This window comes from Thamnophis sirtalis, unplaced genomic scaffold (assembly GCF_051295495.1).
Source record: "Thamnophis sirtalis isolate CommonGarterSnake01/CBP01778 unplaced genomic scaffold, rThaSir2_p1.2 scaffold_4, whole genome shotgun sequence".
NCBI lineage: Eukaryota > Metazoa > Chordata > Lepidosauria > Squamata > Natricidae > Thamnophis > Thamnophis sirtalis.
The window spans coordinates 33,380,915-33,399,195 of NW_028261384.1; the positions used below are offsets into that span (position 1 = coordinate 33,380,915).

General features: G+C 43.9%; 1 protein-coding gene across 5 annotated transcripts in view; it reads left to right on the plus strand.

The window, feature by feature from the left end:
• Positions 1-3,417: 3,417 nt before the first annotated feature.
• Positions 3,418-18,281, plus strand: part of NXPH1 (neurexophilin 1) — a 197,142-nt gene continuing 182,278 nt past the window's right edge. For 3 of the 5 annotated variants that reach the window (XR_015696339.1, XR_001312824.2, XM_014054493.2), the window contains exons 1-2: positions 3,422-4,473; positions 5,201-5,362. Coding sequence is in view for 3 of the 5 variants with exons in the window: in XM_014054493.2 (XP_013909968.1) it covers positions 5,306-5,362 (57 nt within the window). In the remaining 2 variants the exon portion in view is untranslated. Of the gene's footprint in view, positions 4,474-4,761; positions 4,779-5,200; positions 5,363-18,281 lie in introns of those variants that run through there. The other 2 variants (XM_014054494.2, XM_087712742.1) reach the window with 2 other exon arrangements.

Genomic DNA, 18,281 nt, shown 5'->3' on the forward strand with positions numbered 1-18,281 from the left:
CCAAGTTTTAGGCTAGGCAGGGAAGTCAAAAATATGTTCCAGAAAAAGGTAGTGGCAAAGCTATTTTGGTATGGTTGACAAGATAGCCCCATGGCCATCATGTTTTTGTAATCACCAGAAATGAGCTCAAATAGAAGATTTCTCCTTTTAATGTATTATAATGGAATCATAGTTCCTACTTTCTAGAATGATGGGTAGGCGAAGCAAAGAACAGTAAGCAATGTTCAGGAGTTTGTTAACACATTTTTTCTCAAGTAATGCTCCATACAAAAACATGCCTCTCTTAGATGGGAACCTGAACAAAACTGTGCCAAATGGGTTGGTTGTAGCTTAGGCTCTCTTTTAGATCAAAGGCATCTGGAGATGGGAAGAAACCTCATTGTAATCAATTTTATACACAGGTAGTCCTCAACTTATGAACATAATGGAGACTGCCCATTAGTCATAAGGCACAGATGGTTGTGAAGCAGATCTTCTATATGACTGATCCAATTTTATGATCTTTTTCATGGCAGTTGTTAAGTGAACATTATAGTCATTGATCAGTATGACTGGTTTTGCTGAAAGCCAGAAGTAAATGCTGGTTTTCAGCAAAACATCATAAAATGCAGTCATATAATCACGGGATACTGCAGCCATAAATATGGGTCTGTTTCTGAGTACCCAAAATGTGGTCATTTGAAATATGCAGCCATCAGTTTGGTTCAAGGAAAGCAGCAACCTGCATTGCTTCAACCAAATGTCAAATAAGATTTCTCTAATTTAAGGGCAATAGGGAAGCTGTGTTTCTTATGCTATCAGTCTGTTTTTATTGGTGGATTAATTAGTGAAAATGAAAAAAATCTTGCTGATTTATTATAAATCACCTGGAGAGTCATCAGTAGAGCCACATATAAAATCTGTCAAATTCCTTATTGGTGACTGCTATGATACTGCCTTTTGCCGTGTGTGTGTGTGTGTGTGTGTGTGTGTGTGTGTGTGTGTAAAAGTGTTAAGCTAGTACAGCTTAATGATTTGCTTTCATTATTGAGTGGCACCTTTGTTAAGGAGACAGAAGATAATTTATGCTTAAGAATGACAAACTAGGACATTTATTTAGAATATGAAAGGAGCAAGGCTAGGATCTAAAATTCCAGAATCCCTTTTTAGTAATTTCATGGAGACACAAGGGGCTTGGATTTTTTCTTTTGCAGAAAGACACCCCAAGCTTAAAAAAATATTTGCTGTGGGTTCCATCATGGTCACATCCAGACTCCAATGCAGTTTATCTAAAGGTATTTAATCACCAATCAGCTTTTTACTGCAATGTTCTAAAGTGAAGCTTCTGAGTTGAAACAGTATTTTAGAGATTAGTATCAAAATGTCAGACAGCAATATTAATCATCCAGATGTGTTCCAAGAGAGCAGGTACTTGGCAGGACAAATGAAATCCTTTTCTTTTCTGCTAGACTAGAGCATTCATAGGGTGACGGTCTCTCTCCCTCTACCCGTTTCCTCCTTTGGAAGACGATAAATCACAGGCTTTGTCAGCGAGTCATGAGAGGGGCTGCTGTTTGTTAGAATCTGTCCAGCCAAATATCAGAGTTGCATGGATTGGAAGTTAGAGCTCCAGAGATTCTTTTAGAAAGGAGAATTTAAAAAAACACATGATGAGCTCCATTTCTTTAGCCCCTCCATATTCTCAAACAGTTTGCTATGAAATCACAGAACCAAAAACAGGAGAGAAAGGGGGAGGGGGAGAGAGGAAAATGTGGGTGGTTCAGTTTGGAATATTTTGTACAAACACACATGGATGTGCATCCTTGCACAAGACCATTGGCAATCTTTTTTAAGCCTGTGCAGGTTTTGTCCCCAAGTCACTGGCATGTTGAGTGCCGGCAGTCACAAATGCTGCTCACCTTCTAGCCAAATTCTTTCTTTTTATAACCCCCCTCTTCTTTTTTCTCAAGAAGCTGGCACATGTCCAAAACTGTCACTAGGCTAGGGATACACATGATTTCCATTTTCTAAGAATGTTTGTGGAACATGGAGGCTATGCTTGCATCTTCACTCCTCCATGCACTGATGATATTGTTGCACTAGATAATAAAACATCACCCAGAAGAAAAACAAGCCCAGAGAATACCAAGAATCCAGTAAGAAAATATTTTGAACAATTAAGTGGGGTGATGAACTGACATCTTGGTTTCTATGAGGGTCATAGAGACAAAGACGATCCAGCCTAAAAGAAAAACAGCTTTCAAGTGATCTACTACAGTACTTGAGAATGATCTCAACTTTGGGAACATTTACCTTGCTTTCAACTGAGACACCCTAGGATTTAAGCTTAGGATGTCTTTGTTTGCTGGATCTCTGGATGTGCTGTGTCTTTGTTATTCTACAACACCCTTGATGTACAAAGTGTACAACTTGTAGTGACCAATCTATCTGTGAATTGATGTTGATGAACACAAATTCATGTCTTCACCACTTGCAAATTCACTTCTTCATTTCTAGCAAATGCACTCTAAATTAGGATTGCTTTTAAAACACCAGAAAACAGAGTTCTAGTAGCTGAAATAAAAGCTGTCTGAAAACACTCTAAAAATTAGGTAACTTATAAGCTTGGTGTAGTAGCCTTCTTTCATTATAGCATCTGCAAGATGTGCTTGGTATTATTAGCTCCTCATTTAATGTTCTATATGCAGTCTGTTGTAGCACATTTGCATTGCAAAATCTGCCCAGAAATAAACTCATTGAATTCAATGGTATGCAATTTTAGATAAGTCTGTAAGGGTTGCAGTCTAAATCTTTCTGTCTCTCTTTTGCTAAACCAGGACAGCAAAAAGAAAAAAATGTCCTTTCAGAATGGATCTGTGAAATTCTTAGTTAAGATTATTTGCAATCGATTTACCAAGTCTCCTCTCCCTTATTTTTACTTTAGGTGAATTAATCTTAGATCCTCAAAATTTCTTGTTCATGATTCCACATTTTTCAATCTGCAACACAATAGGAGACCAAAAGTGTGTATATGTGTGTGCCTACAATTGCCTATATAAATCAATACCGGAAATTCTGATAAATTGGCGTTATGGGACAACTGACACATTAAACAATTTTTTTTGTACTGACAGATGGAGGACGGGAGGTATGCATGTTAAGGGCCCAGCAGAGATTGGGCTGATGTGACTTGACTCCATTGTGTAACGCCTATGTTCAAGTCTCAAAGGGGGCAGCCCGAGACAATGATTCCGAAGTAACTATTCCGAAGTTATTGTTTCAATAGGAGTGAGGGAAATAGCCTCAACCACCGGCATCGACCTCCAGTTTCACCCCGCCCCGGAAAAGGGCGGGTTTTGCATCTGAGGCGGCTCTCGCCAAGCCATGCCACGCCGCCCAACTTTTCTTATCTCGGGTACCAGACTTCGCGGCTCATTGCTCTAGCCATCTCCTAGCCCCCTGCAGTCAACTCCAGGGAAGCATCGGAGGACTTGAAGCTTCCCTTTCCAAGAGCTTTATTGTTTGTTCGGGAGCCAAGGGCGACATCATTATTCATATTCATGGGATATTAATTGCTACTGAGAAAGAAGAAGGAGCCAGAAAGCAGCAAGGCAAGCGGGGCGGGGCGAGAAAGACAGAGAGAAAGAGAGAGAACGAAGCGAAGCGAAGCCGATATCTCTTCTGTCTCCCGGCGCAAAGGGCACGCTAATGCTTTGCTAGGGCATCCCTTTTTCCACGCCCCGTGGTTCACGGCGAGGAGACCACCGTGAACGCGGGCGGCTGTGCAAGCCTGCGAAAGAGCGGAAGGGAGTCCCCTGGTGGCAGGGCACTGCACTGCAGAGCGCCTCGGGAGGACTCTGATTCGCCGCCAGTTTCAGGCTATAGAGGCTGGGATGCAGCTTAAAGTCTCATAGCTTTCTTTCCCACTTCCTTTTTCCAGCTGAAATGATTCGGACAGCGCTCTGGGGCTCTGCCACACAGCCGCTTGTATTGCATTGCTTAGCTTTCCCTCCCCTTCTCCCTTCCACTTCTCCTCCCCCTTTCTTCTTTTTCTCTCCCTTCCCCCCTAAAGAGATGATCAGCCAAGGTCTTTGCAGATAGATTTTATCGAAACTTAAAGGGAAGCCATCGCCGGGCACTTGCTGGCCAATAAGTCATTTTTAATAGAGACAAATCACTCGGAACGCCCAGGAGGCAATAGCGGTGGCTACTGCTGGTGCCGCTGGCTGCTGCAAAAAGACGCGGTCGGTCGGGACAGCCTCAGGTCTCCTTCCTCTTGCAAGTTTCCTGCCATCGTGACGTCCCTGGGCGCTTCCCTTCCGAAACCGGCGGCACCTGTTTCCACGGGACCTCTGTTCATATCATGGAGCAACGGCGCCGAGGGGACCCTGTCCGAGCACCCGAGCCCGCGTAGCTGGCTTTGATTGCTGTGCTGGTTTCTTTTCCTATGGACTATTACCAGAGATCGACACCTGCGTTCGGACCCCGCATGCAGTAGGTGGACGTTTTCCTTTTCCCCACGAGCCTTCGGGGGGAAAGAAGGGGCGACTCGAACAGCGGGCAGATTTGGCGACCAGCGATGAGGCAAAGAGGGTCAGGACAAGCCAGAGACAGAAGAGAGGCTTCGAAGCACCGAAAAGGGAGGGTGGGGGTAGGTGGGTTGGAGGATCTGTGGGAGAAAGCGAGGTGTGTGTGCGCGCGCGCACGAGCTTCTTTGGGCGCCTCTTAGGTTCAAGCCACTGTCTCGAAACCTTTGCCTGGAACTTGAGCTTGGTCTCGGCCATGATCCGGGAGCCCAGGTTAATCGATTGGCTCCTCTGAGCCTCCCCCGTCGCTCCCCTGATTCCCCCCCCCATTTCCCGCGCCCTCCTGGCCGAGCGCGCAGCTTTACTCCTGCCCTACGCGAAGAGTCGGGGTGGCGGCGAAAGATCTGGTGGATGACCTCTCTTCCCACCCTCCTAGACAGCAAGAGCGCTGAACATTGGGGGAAAAACCACCCCAGCTCTTATTAAGCCTCTCGCTCTGGAGTCAGCCCGCAACTAGTTAATTTCGCCCAAAGAAAGCTCTTCTCCCAGCGCTCTTGCCAGATGGACTAATTCTCTTTGAGGCATCCCCTTCTTCCCCCTCGCCGGCTGGGTGTCCCTCCCCCCTCCCTTTCCACTCAACTCGGCAGCTAACCTTGTCTCGTGGTCATGGAGTTTATCCTTTCATTTTTGCCTAGGCTGAAGCGAGCTGTCCTGGCTCTTTAAAGTAGATGCCGGGTGGATCTATGGTTCTGGCGAAACAGAGAGGGAGCCCGAGCAGCGCGAAGGAAGTTTGAGCCGCGATGATGCAGCCCACATACTGGTACGCGGTGCTTCTGCTGCAACCTGTGCTGTACCTGGTAAGTTTCTGCGCCTCTTTCCCCCCTCCCTCTGCTCGTCTCCCAGCCGGGGTTGCCGGCGGGATATCAGCAGGGGAGGCCTCGATCCTGGGGGAGACGTCCTACACTCTAGACAAAGTTCTTGGATCCCCGAGTGCCCCCATCAATCAGGGACGTGCCCTGAAGCAGAGAGGAGAATTTGGCCCCGGCAGCTTCAAAGGTCTAAGCTTTAGGTTGAGGAGGGGGAAGTCGATCTTGGGGAGTTTTCACTTGGAGGGGAGCTGTTTGCCACACAACGGATATTGGGCAAGGGATATTGCAATCTTATAGACCAGGGATTGTTTTTGTGTGGGGAATTCAGAATGTGAAGGTAGGAATCCTGCAAAGCGATTCTTGGAAGGATTTTGCCAGTTAGCGGTGGTGTTTCGGACTCATGTTCTGTAAAACTTTTTCCTCCTCACTTCTTTTAGTTGAGCATTGAACATTCTGTTCGTTCACACATAAGAAGGGGGACAAAATCATGGGGCGCTTAGGAAACACATGGGGTGGAGTTCCAAGGCCATTCTGATGCGTCCGCTGTCACCCTGATTCCTCCTTCCACCCGACCCCTCCCTCCGGCGCACCGTCCGAAACTCTCTTCCCGATCCGGTGCCTTCCTAATGACCTTCCATCTCTCTCAAACAATTGGCCATTCGCTTCGTTAGTTGGGAATGATGGGAGCAGTAGGCTCCCTGTCCAAGCTGCGGATAGTGGGAGTTGTCGTTTGACAATTCTATAGGCGGGCGTTTTCAGAATTGGAACCTAATATACGCACCAGGAACTAGGGATGGGAAGATAATATTTGGCAGAATGCTTCTCGGTGTGATTATTGGAAGTCAGCATCCTTGTCTCCATGCCCCACCCTTCAGGGTTTAGAATGGTTTTCCGGACCAAGGAAAAAAGTCTTCGTTGTTACTCCGAAAAGTCCTTCCAGTCATTTTCCACTAGCGGGAATCTTGCGCGTGGGAAGTCCTGTTGGTTATCCTTCTTCCTCCCACCACAGAATAAACTCTACTCATACGAACCATTCCGCTTTGAGCTCACCGAGCATCCTCCCTTAGTTTACTCGGAAAGTGCTCGGGAATAACTCCCCTTTAAGATTATCGGGAACATAGAGGTTGCAGCTGCTTCTCTGCATGGGTCAAACGATCAGCATCGCCGGAGCCCTCCATTCGGTTTCTTTCGGAAGCCACCGGTTTACAGATCGGATAAAAGATAGTACGAGGATTAGAAAACAGAGGACACGAGCTGAAAAGACTTGAGTGTAATTTGAACCCAACAAGCAGAAACCTAATGAGCTTCTTTAGGGTCTTCCGGGATAACACTGTCTTCGGAAGCCTTTTCTCTCCGCTGACTGTAATTGCAGGCTTTGGGCGCTTGAGGGCGCTGTGCCCCAATTTCAGCCATCTCGGGGTAAACAGGTGAACACGGGGGCAACCCCTCCTGTTGGAAATCATCGCTCTTGGATGCTATCCACCTGCTCGTGTAACCTTCGCTCCCTCTCCCTCCCAAAGGAGGATCGTGTGCCAGTTTAGAAGTAAAAAAATAAAAAATCTTGGAACGCGTGTTTGTCTTTCCTTTTAATAGAAGACCAACATGCGTATATTCTCTATGAGGTGGACAGGTATGGATCCAAAAGGAATGTGAGAACTGGCTGGAGGTTGGACACTCCGCCAACATTCTCAGAGTGGCAAGACTCACACTAGTGACATCACATAGGGCAATGATTCTGCAAGGCTTCATAGACTACCGACGCCTGAAAGGGTCATTTATCCTTTGCATTTTTCCCTTTTAATTATTTTTGGGCGGGGTGGAGGGGGGATTTTATAGCGCCATCCCTATTTCTTCTGATTGTTGTAAAACGGTGTTAAGAAAACTACAGCACATGTAACTAGGGTCGATATTCCTAAACTGCGTGATTTTCTCCACTTTCGCCCGTCGTGTTGTTTGCTAGAACTTAAAATAAGTCCTTGTTCTAAATGTGCGGCACGCTGGAAGCAAGCGCGTCAGTTCTTTAATGGGAAACTGGGAGCATTTGAAATGCATTCCGTACGCAAATTAGGCTGATTCAATTACTGTTTAGTTACCAATTTCATTACCTGAGTGCCTTCACTTCCTATTCCCCTCCCAGCTGTGGAAACGGGAGGGAAAGGGGGAAAAAGAGACATTCCTGAAAACAATGCAAGATTTAACCGAATTTGAAAATAAAGCAACGCTTCAACCCTTTCTCGACTTGGCCCAGAGTTTTTCCTCAGCCCAACTTTATGGTTCGTGTCCAAGTCGCCCGTTCTTCTGATCGTGCTCCAGTTCTTAGGTAGAGTTTCCCGAGGCCTTTCTGCAATCAGGTCGGGTGACAGCACTGAGCTTTTCAAGCCTTAATTAAACTTGACTAAAGCATTTAATCGGTGGCGCGAACCAGTAAGGGGTAACGTGTTGTTGCCGGCCGCCTCTTCCTCCGTGGAGGCCGAATTGTACAGAATGAGCAATGTGGAGGGAGACTTGGAGAAAAATAAAATCCGCTTTCATTCTGAGTTCCGCCGGCAGTGAAAATCGATCGAGGTGTATAAAATGAAAGGGAAGATGGACCCCACCAGTTCCGAGGAGCGTCTGCTCCGGCCCGCAGCAAGGAAAGCCACGGTTCTGTTTGGCTGTTCAAGCGCAAAGCTCAGTTAGAAGCTCGGATGGACCAAGTTCTGTCCTTTCTCAGTCGGTCGGGCTCCGTTTTTGATACAGCCGATCTCCGCCCGCGCCTGTCCGAAAAGGTGAGAGGCTGTATCCACCCAACCAACGTAACCTTAGCTACAAGCCGACTGAATTGCTGGCTAAAGTTACTGCCACTCCCAAGGCCAGGAGCTGTTAGGACAGCGGGTGCTTTTCTGGCCTGAAAGCTCTGGATTGAAGCCAAGAATGGCTTTCGGGTGTTTCTGGCTCGCGAAGGAATTCGGGGCATAACCTTAACAAGTTTTCCCTCTGCTTCCCTCTCCCCTTTCCTTTTGGCTTAGTCCTCGGGAATCTCAGCGTTGGCTTCTTCCGGATCTCTGGGATCCCTTCTTTATTTGCACCGGGGAGCGATGCGTTAGAAGAATCCCTGGATGGTGCAGAATAACCATTTCCCCAGGAAACTTTCGATAAAAGAAGAACAATCTTCCGTTCGCGGCGAATCGCCACCCATATTTAAAATGTGCCCAATGAATAATAGATAATTCCCCAGGCTCACTGTAGATGAGCCGATACATACTGTTCCCTTTAACGTTTCATGTGTATATGTGTGTGGGGTGTTGTTGTTGTTGTTAGACACGAACTGTTACAGGAGTTGGAATCATTCCTAACCTGAAACTTGAATCTGATATTACTTCTGGAGCGTTTTCATCAGGCTTCCAAGTGTGCAGATTACATTTGTGTGTTATATATGACATTGGGACAAACAGATACAGGACACTGTGAAATAAGACAATATAAAGTTCTGATAGGCAAATCATTTAATATATAAAATCATACATTACTTTTATAAGCAAGTGTACAGTACAGATAGTATGTCTGTCTGTCTGTCTATCTCTATCTTTCTTTCTTTCTTTCTTTCTTTCTTTCTTTCTTTCTTTCTTTCTTTCTTTCTTCTCCATTTACACAGTAAAGGCAAGAATAGTTATGTAAATACGTGCACACAGATATTGACACATTAAACGTGTTACAATGTGTGCACCTTTATCAGACAACCAGAAATCTCCCCACCCACATATATATGTTATATTAAAAAAAAGTTTGTAAGAAAAGTTTTTTTGGGGGGCCGGTATCTGGTATGTGTGGTAACCAGATAGAATTCACCACCAGACTTGAACCGAGGCTCATTGTCTCAGAGACGAATGTCGTTGATTTCAATAGGATTCACTGCGTTCAAACCTAGCCTGTGCGCCTCCAAAGGAGGCGGGGAAGAGGCAAGTCAGAAGTACAAATCGTAACTTGCAGACGAGTCTCTCCCCTCCGATCCTGATTTAAAGTCCTCCCCCCCCCCCCTGGAGTCGTGGGGTGCCTTCAACTTCGGCGCTGATCACAGTCAAAATTTCATTGCGCAGATTACGCCACTACGGGGAGTCGGCAACCTCCGGCCTTACTGTATAAATGCTTCGCGTTCTGCTCGTAGGGACGCACGCTCAAGTCGCCCAGCTTTCCCTTACCTGGCGCCTGCCAGGTTGGAGGGACCTCATCTCCCATCACCCAAGCGGGATGGTAATGGAAACAGTCGTCTAAACAGGCTGGAGGGCGCCTGGTCGGAAAAGATTGGCGGTCTATCTGCAAGGCCGCGTCGAAATATTTGCCCAGTGATTGTGGAGGCTAATATTCCCTTGAAAAAGGTTGATAGATTTGTTTCGACCCGTGTCCTGCTTAATAGTGTGAAACCCCGAATCAAGTATTTTATTCTGATGAGACTTGTCCTTCTTTGCCTTCCTAGATTTATTTTAGGCACCTTTTCCTACATTTTCTGAACTCTAGATTGGAAACCTATGACTCTTTTAGCAGGACGCGGAGTTGGTGTGGGTGAGTACGGTCTAAGAGTGTGTTAAGTAATGGCACTGTCCCCTCTACCTCGCACAATGTTATGGGCTAAATTACTTCGCAGCTTAGCAGTTAAGCAGACATGTTTGCTGTTTAAAATCCTAAATTTTCGCCCGTATCCTGATTGGGCAGTACATCAGATAAGGGGACTTTGCTGTCGATAAGGGGACTAACATTTGGAGATTTAAGTCCCAGGTTTACTTGGCAGCCAACTTCATGGTCTTCAGTGGAATGTGTGTAAAGCCGTAGAAGATCGAAGCTGTAATGTTAGAACGGCTGGTAATACTTTTGGCCGCTTTGCGTGGTTCACTTCGCCGACTTCGGTGCCAGCCATTCGACCTCATGAAGCTGGTGACTCGTAATTATGACATGTCTTGATTTTTTTAAAAAAAATCGGAGTTGCAACCAGGAGCGGGCCAAAAACCGTGTCTGAAACCCGAACACTTTTCCCGAAAAAGCTTAGTTAGGTTAGGGAAGTTGTATATACTTTATTTCAAGGGTGAGAGTTTGAAATAGTGCCACGAAAGTGCTCCACTGACGCTGGTCGAAAATCCCAACAACTTTTGCTAAGTATATACATTTTAAAAAGGCCCTGAATATAAAGTTGTCCCGATTCTGATCTCCACCCTGGCATTCATATTGCCTTGTTAGCTTCGTCGAGGGAAAACCGTTCTTTCAAATTAAGGATCCCGCACTACTCGGGTAGCGGCTGGGCTGACAATAACCCGAGGCCAATTACTTAAGGGAGGGGGCGTGACCACACTTTCCTATCTGCCCTTCTAAGATTACACCGCCCAAGAGGCCACTTGGCTTCATCCTCGGAAAGGGTTTGCGGGGTGTTTCGAGGCTTCTTCCCCGCTCCGCACACCTTGAGGGCTGTCCGCACTGGCGATTTCCATCACCATGGAAATACATCACTAATGCGGATAGTGAGGACAATCCCTGATGTGGATAGCCTACTAGTGTAACCAAAGAAGGCCGGTAGGGCTTGGGTGCCATTGCTTGTAGACAGGTGCCTATGATTAGGCAAGGAAGAACTGTAGGGTAAAAGGCTTGTGACCCATGGTGTGTGTGTGTGTGTGTGTGTGTGTGTGTGTGAGAGAGAGAGAGATGACGCGGCTGCAGATTCTAGAGCAGCTTATATATTTTTTTAGTCAATCCTCCCCCTTCCATGATTTTGGTGTCATTCTTTTCTTCTTCTCAGAATTAAAGGGCAGAATTATAACCCCTCCTCCCCACGCCCCAAGTCAGCTAAGCATTTCCCGCAGGCTGCAAGGAAATTATTACCAACTGGGCCCTATTGTCCTCCACTAACCATTCCTCCCAAGGCTTTTTCAAAGATTGTGTGAGAGTGGGTGGGTGAGTAGTGTGAGTGGGAGTGCTGAAAGCATTTGGCTATTATTTGACTGCCTTTCTCCCTCCTCTCCTTTCTTTGAAGCGATTTACTGTACTTTTGTAGATATCCAGAGAAAGAGCAAAACAGCTGGCCGCGCACCCGCGGTCGTCACAATTGATTTTGTTTGTTTGTTTGTTTGGAAGGATAAATAAACAAAGGAGCCCCTAGTTGAATTTTTCTGCCTGTAGAAAAATGGTTGTCCATAATAAGGCTGCGTAGGATTTGAAGGGTGTTGCGACAAGAGACCTATGAAATAACAGTAAGTGTCTACTGCTAGCTGTGTTCTGGGTAGAAGTATGGGTCACACGCATCCACACACGTATAGTGATTATGACTAAGAAAGAAATTATTAGGAGGAGCACAGCATGCCTTACAGAATACTCTTTGCGCTTCTGTGCAGTCCACTTAGTGCAGGCTCCTCGTGTACCCAATATCATGCTTTTTATCCCAAATAATACATGCACATTATCTGGAGACCTCGCTGGCACTACATAACCGTATCATTAAAGAGCATCGCTGGTTCCCTTGGTGGGTCCACTCTGCTGATGAATCCTTTCCTGACATTCCATTGCTTTTATCCTTCTAATCCCAAGTACGTTTTCCTAGGATCACCCCCCCCCCCCGAAATCCAGTGCGGCTTCTTTCGGAGGAGCTGAATAAGATGACCCGGTTAGCTCAGGCCGACCTTCCGGTTCGGTTCATTAGCGCCTTGTTTCTTAGCTGGCTAATGCCGTTTTGTAGCCTTCAGGGAATCAACTGGGATACCTACGCGTGTTAGCAACTTTCCTCTGCTGCACTTCTGCAAGCATTGGAGTTTAAAGAACTGCACTGATCCCGTCCAGGACCCAGAGAGTTCAAGGAAGCGTTCTTCCTAAGGTAAAGCTCCGCAGGGACAGAAACCAGACCTTTACCAAAAACACAACTAGCGGTGCCCAGGACAGTTCAGACGGGATCTACTACAAATTCTGCTCCTTTTCTGCTCGCTCGCTTATACTTTTTCTATTTGGGGGGAGGGGCTCTTGATGCTTCCTCTCTTTCTCTTTAATATCAGGGGGAGAGGGTGGGGAACAGATTAGCACAAAGGCATTTAAGTGAAAAGGGAGTGGGCATTTTCCCCATTGCTGCGTTTAGCTTGCTAATTGAACTCCCGCTTCCTTCGGTCTTAATAGCTTGTTTTAAATGTTAGAGTCGCGTGTGTGTGTGTGTTTCTCCATTTACACAGAGGCAACATTCCCATCTGGTAATTCTGGCAAATATTGTTGATTATACTCATAATATTATAATAGTAATGTTATTAACGCAAAATCGCCAGTAGAACAGCGATGGGGAAGAGGGAAGGGGGGACAGGTTATTATCTCTCTCTTATCCCTCTTGCTCCCTTGTTGGGAAGCGCCCGTTTCTCGAGGGAATCCAAGTCTTGATTCCCCCAGAATTGTTTTTCCTGTCTTACTCTCTGTGCTGCGATTGGGGCGAATGATGCCCGGTGATTTCCCTTCTAGTTTAACTCAGCCCAGGTTCGCCTAACTTAGCATTTAAAGCACCCCCTCGGGTGCTTGGTAAATAGGAGCTTTTAGCTATATTTTATCCTATAGACTGACAATTTGACGACTCTGCTTGACGGATTTCTACTTCTCTCCCTCCTCCCAGTCTTCGCTCCCCTCCAACCCCCCCCCCACTAAATCTTGGCAAGTACTTTATCAAGGATAAAAAGGTTCTGCTGTAAGGATGTCACTCAATTTATGGTGAAAGTCGAACGAGTTACTTTTAATGAAAGTGCCTTGACGATGAATATTGCCAGCCATTTCCTGAACAGGCTCTCTCGGACGGAAGGAAAGGAGGACATGCCAGTTCTTCTCCCTGAAAAATATATCACCCTCCAAACCCATTTACCAGCGAAGTCGACCCCGACCTTTCCGAAAATTGTAGACGGGACTGTAGAGCAGGTCGGCGCAGGGGGATGCCTTATTGCAAGCGGAGTAGCGCGGCAGACCGATTTCTGCCGGAGGTGCAGCCGAGGCTAAACTAAAATGATGTATGATTGAGTGAACTCAGTCGACAGTGCCCCATTCAGCTATGCGATTAACCAAATCGCGGCTTGGTATGATCTGTAATCCCTGCCTCTGCCTTTTTATGCCCTAATCTTGCTTATCCACTTCAGATGCAACTCCTTTATGGTCACTAACGGTAACAGGACTCCAAAATCTAGGGAAGTGAGAGAGGCGCCCACAGCAGAACAGAGGTGTCTCCAGATACACAGTTATGCTGGCCTCCAAGTTCAGCAAAGTTTAGGAGGGGCTGATGTATGGGACAGCTGATCTTTACACACACACACACACACACACACACACACACACACACACACAGACATACATACAGACAGACAGACAAGACAAGACAGACAGACGGAGACAGAGAGAGACAGACAAGAGACAGAGACACACACAGAGACAGATTTATTTGCATAAGGTATATTATATAGAACAATTATTGTTATCTATATTGTTCTCTATCACATACCTATATTGTTCTCTATCACACACCATGTTTCTGGATTGCATGCATAGCATAAATCTATTTAGGATGAAGATGATCTCTGAAAGTTTATTTCTCTGAGGCCTATAATGTTCTTTTCTTACTATAAATCTTCAAGTTTGTTTTAACTTTTTGGAATAATGAATTAATTGAAATATAGTCTAAAGCACACTTCTCCAACAAGGAATCCTCCAAGAATTGGCTGGGAGATTAATGGGATTTGAAATCCAACACTTCCAATTAGGATATTTCGTAGAAAGTGGTGTCCATTGGGTGAAGTGTCTTTAATGCAAGCATGTTTAAGGTCACAAACTCTAATCACATGAAAACTTTAGTTTCAAATAAAAGTAGCCAGAATTGTTGTGGGGACTTTTCTGAAATTTGTTTGTCAATATACTGGATCACTTTAATGGTTTTATCATTGGTCATACGGGATTAATGGGTCTAGGTGAAAAAGGATTCTATCTGATATCAAATACCACCCAATACCACACTAGGGCAAGGCACAGGCCAGTTATATGAACCAATGCCATATCTAAATTTATCATTTGGAATAAATTTTAATAGATTCACAGGATTTATCTGAGAAGCATAATCATAAAATAATTTAGTTGGCAGCAAATGAATTTAAAAAAGAGAAAAACAAATAAGTTTATCTCTATCTCAAAGCAAATCCCATTGACATTCATTAATTGAAGCTGTATTCAAGTATTCACTACACACTCCCCAATTGACTATTGTACTGGTCCCAGTTACTCATGAATAAAAATAAAATAAAAATAAAGCAAACAATGCATATGTGTTTAATGTGTGTATTGCTGCCTTATTTTTAGGGCAAATCTTAGTGGAGAATAATACAATGCTCTTTCTCTTTTCAATATTATTTTTATTTTGTTTATTTTATTTTTTTAAAACCCATCTATATTACTTTATAAGTAAACGCAAGGCAATAAATACATAATACTACTCCCATTTCCCAAAGAGCCGAGGTGGCGCAGTGGTTAGGGTGCAGTACTGCAGGCCACTTCAGCTGACTGTTATCTGCAGTTCAGCGGTTCTAATCTCAAGGTTGACTCAGCCTTCCATCCTTTCGAGGTGGGTGAAATGAGGACCCAGACTGTGGGGGCGATATGCTGACTCTGTAAACCGCTTAGAGAGGGCTGAAAGCCCTATGAAGCGGTATATAAGTCTAAATGCTATTGCTACTATTGCTATTTTCCCCACAAAACAACTGTATGATCTAGTTGGGCTAAGATTGGCTCAAAATCATCCAGCACCTTTCATGCCTAAAATGAGACTGGAACTCCCAGTCTTCTGGTTTCTAGGCCAGAACCTTAATTACCATACAAAACTGTTTGTTTTATGTTGCTTCTAATTTTCTGATTGTTTCAAAATTTTCTGTGAGGCCAGAGTTCCTTTTGTCTACAAAGTGATCTTAATCAAACTTTTGGCCTGGATATACTGAGGGTTGCTAGTAGCCAACATTGTCTTCTTCCTGTAGTTTCTGTCAATTTATTTACCCATTTAAAAGCAGCAAAAATAAAGTACAAACCAACTAGTCTCTTGTTAACCACGGGGTGGAGTTCAGATTGCGAAACCACAGATGTTGTCTAGGATGGAATCTGGCAGTCAATGAATTATACTTACACAGAATAGCACATGGTTCATTCTTATTGTAAAGATATCATCTACTTTTTGGCAGGCTTACTTTGAGCTTCTCTGCCTTTACCTAACATAATTGCAAATGGGAAGAACCCTTATTACAGTTTAAAACTTATTATTTATTTTTTCATTCAGTTGTTTAGTGCTTCTAGATATTGTTTGACCTACAATAGTTTGATTGTAGGTACTTCTTGACCTACAGTAGTTTAATTAGTGACCATTCAAAGTTACGACAGCACTGGAAAAAGTGATTTATGGCTGCTTTTCACAGTTACAATCATTGCAGCATCTTCATGGTCACATGATCAAAATTCAGATGCATGGCAACTGACTCATATTTATGACGGTTGCAGTGTCCTATCACCTTTTAAGACCTTCTGATAAGCAAAGTCCATGGGGAAGCCGCATTCACTTAACAACCGTGTTACTAACTTAACAACTGCAGTGATTCACTCAACAACCATGGCAAGAAAAGTCATAAAATAGGACAAAAGTCACGTAACAAGTGTCTTGCTTAGCAACAGAAATTTTGGGCAGAAAGTTGTGGACCACCTGTGATTGTTCATAAAGTTAACACCAGATATAAAAATAATGTAACATAATCTGATTTTTAAAAACCCGAAAGCCTAAAATGGAGCTTGGAATTCAGGATGAATACTTACACTCCCTTCATGGTGGATTCTAATTTTAAAGATCACCGAACAACTATCTGCAGCCTTGAAGTTTCAGATTCATCTCACTAAAAACTTTTAGATTTCTAGGTAGTGTTCTCCTTAGAGTTAAAGTAATACCCATCTTCATTTATTATATATTCATATAATTATTTGATTACATCCCACTTTTTTATTCTAGTAGTGGATATAACTAATATTCCTTCTTTCTCCTATTTTTTCAACAACAACCATGTGAGGTGAATTGAGTTGTGAGATAATGTCTGGTTCAGTTACTCAACTGACTTTTCTGCCTAAGATGGGACTAGAACTCATGGTCTCCTAGTTTATTATATGAATTCAAATATAGACTTCAACAATATATCTCTGGAAAATTTTTCAATAAACCACTGAAGATATTCTACTTACACTGTGAACCTTTATATACACCCTCTTGTTTTGTTGTGTTGCCATATTCAGTAAATGTTTCAGCCAGAATGTCCATCTTTTATGAGTTGACTGGGTGAATATATTTACATGAGAAGGTATTTACTTTACCTGACACTTCAAATATGTATTAAGTATCTAATTTACTGATATATAAACATTCATATTATTCAATTCCAAGGCTTTGTTGGGTCTTATATGCACTTAGAATTACTGAAGAAATTAGTAAGCCTTAAGCTAGATCATGTATGCCTTTATGCATGTGAATCACCAACACTATATCAGAGCCATCTCTTTCCTGTATATCTGTTTAGCCAATCAGGACTATTTGATCAGTTATCAATATTTTTTATCAAAATATTTTATCAATATTTTGTCCTCTTTCCCAAGGGTAAGAAGCTTTTAAAAAAAAGAGAGGGAATCTTCTTATCCTTGGAAAAGGAGGAAAAACCTACCATATTTTTCAGAGTAGAAGACGTACTGGAGTATAAGATGCACCAGAGTATAAGGCACACCAAGGTTTTGAAGAGGCAAATTAAAAAAAAGTAGGTAGGTAGATAGAGGGATAGAGAGGGAGAGAAAGAGAGAGAAATACAGCAGGTAGGTAGAGAGAGAGAGAGTAGTTAGATAGCTAGATAAAGGGATAGAGAGGAGGGGGCGAAATAGAGAGAGATAGAGAAATAGAGAAATACAGTAGGTAGGTAGGGAGAGAGAGTGAGTAGGTAGGTAGGTAGATGTTTCTAGGTGTATTTATCCATGTGCTGGAGAAGGAAATCGTTGACAATCTGTAGCACCTAAGACTTTGTTTCTGCTGGCACAGCACTTGATAAATATAATTCTCATCAGTTAAAGAGCTTTCCAAAAGGAAAAAAAAGTTTTTGCGCTCTGCAAACCTATGAAAAATGGCCCGTTTTTTGTGAAAAACGGTCCCCCCTTTTAAAAAAAGGCATGAATAGCCTTTGGAGGGCTTGCAGAGTGCTCCTGGGGGTGGGTGAACCAAAAACAAGCAAAAAACGGCCCATTTTTCACAAAAATGGGCCCGTTTTTTTGTCACAATTTGCATGCATAGCCTTATAGAGGCTTATAGAGTGCTGCTGGGGGCTGGAGAGGCAAAAAGTGGCCCTTCCTTTGCTCATTTCTGCCCTCCCCAGCCCCCAGGAACTCTCTGAAAGCCTCCATAAGGGTATACACGGACATTTTGGTGAAGGGGGCGGGGCTTTGGGAGGCAAAAAATGCTGTGTCCAGTGTATAAGATGCACCCAGATTTTCAGCCTCTTTTTTGAAGAAAAAAGGTGCGTCTTATACTATGAAAAACACGGTATATCCTATATATCCCTCACTTTTGTGGTTTTAGGGTTGCTTTAGTGATTTTTTTCTTTTTCTAAAGAGAGGAACTAAAGTAGTTTTTTTTAACTTGAACTGTTCCTAACTTGCTTTTCTCTCATCCCAATCTTATTGCACCTTATTTGCTTTTCTAAGGGACTGAGTAAGAATGCCTGTTGAGTGGTTATTTCAGTACCATGGACAACTACCACATTAATTTTCTTCTGTGAGATTCTGATACAATAGGAGAAAGTTTCCTCTTCTAAACATGGATAGAGTTTTAAGTGTCATATTCTCAAAGGTTCACAAGTATGTTGCATTCAGCATCTATGCCTGTAGT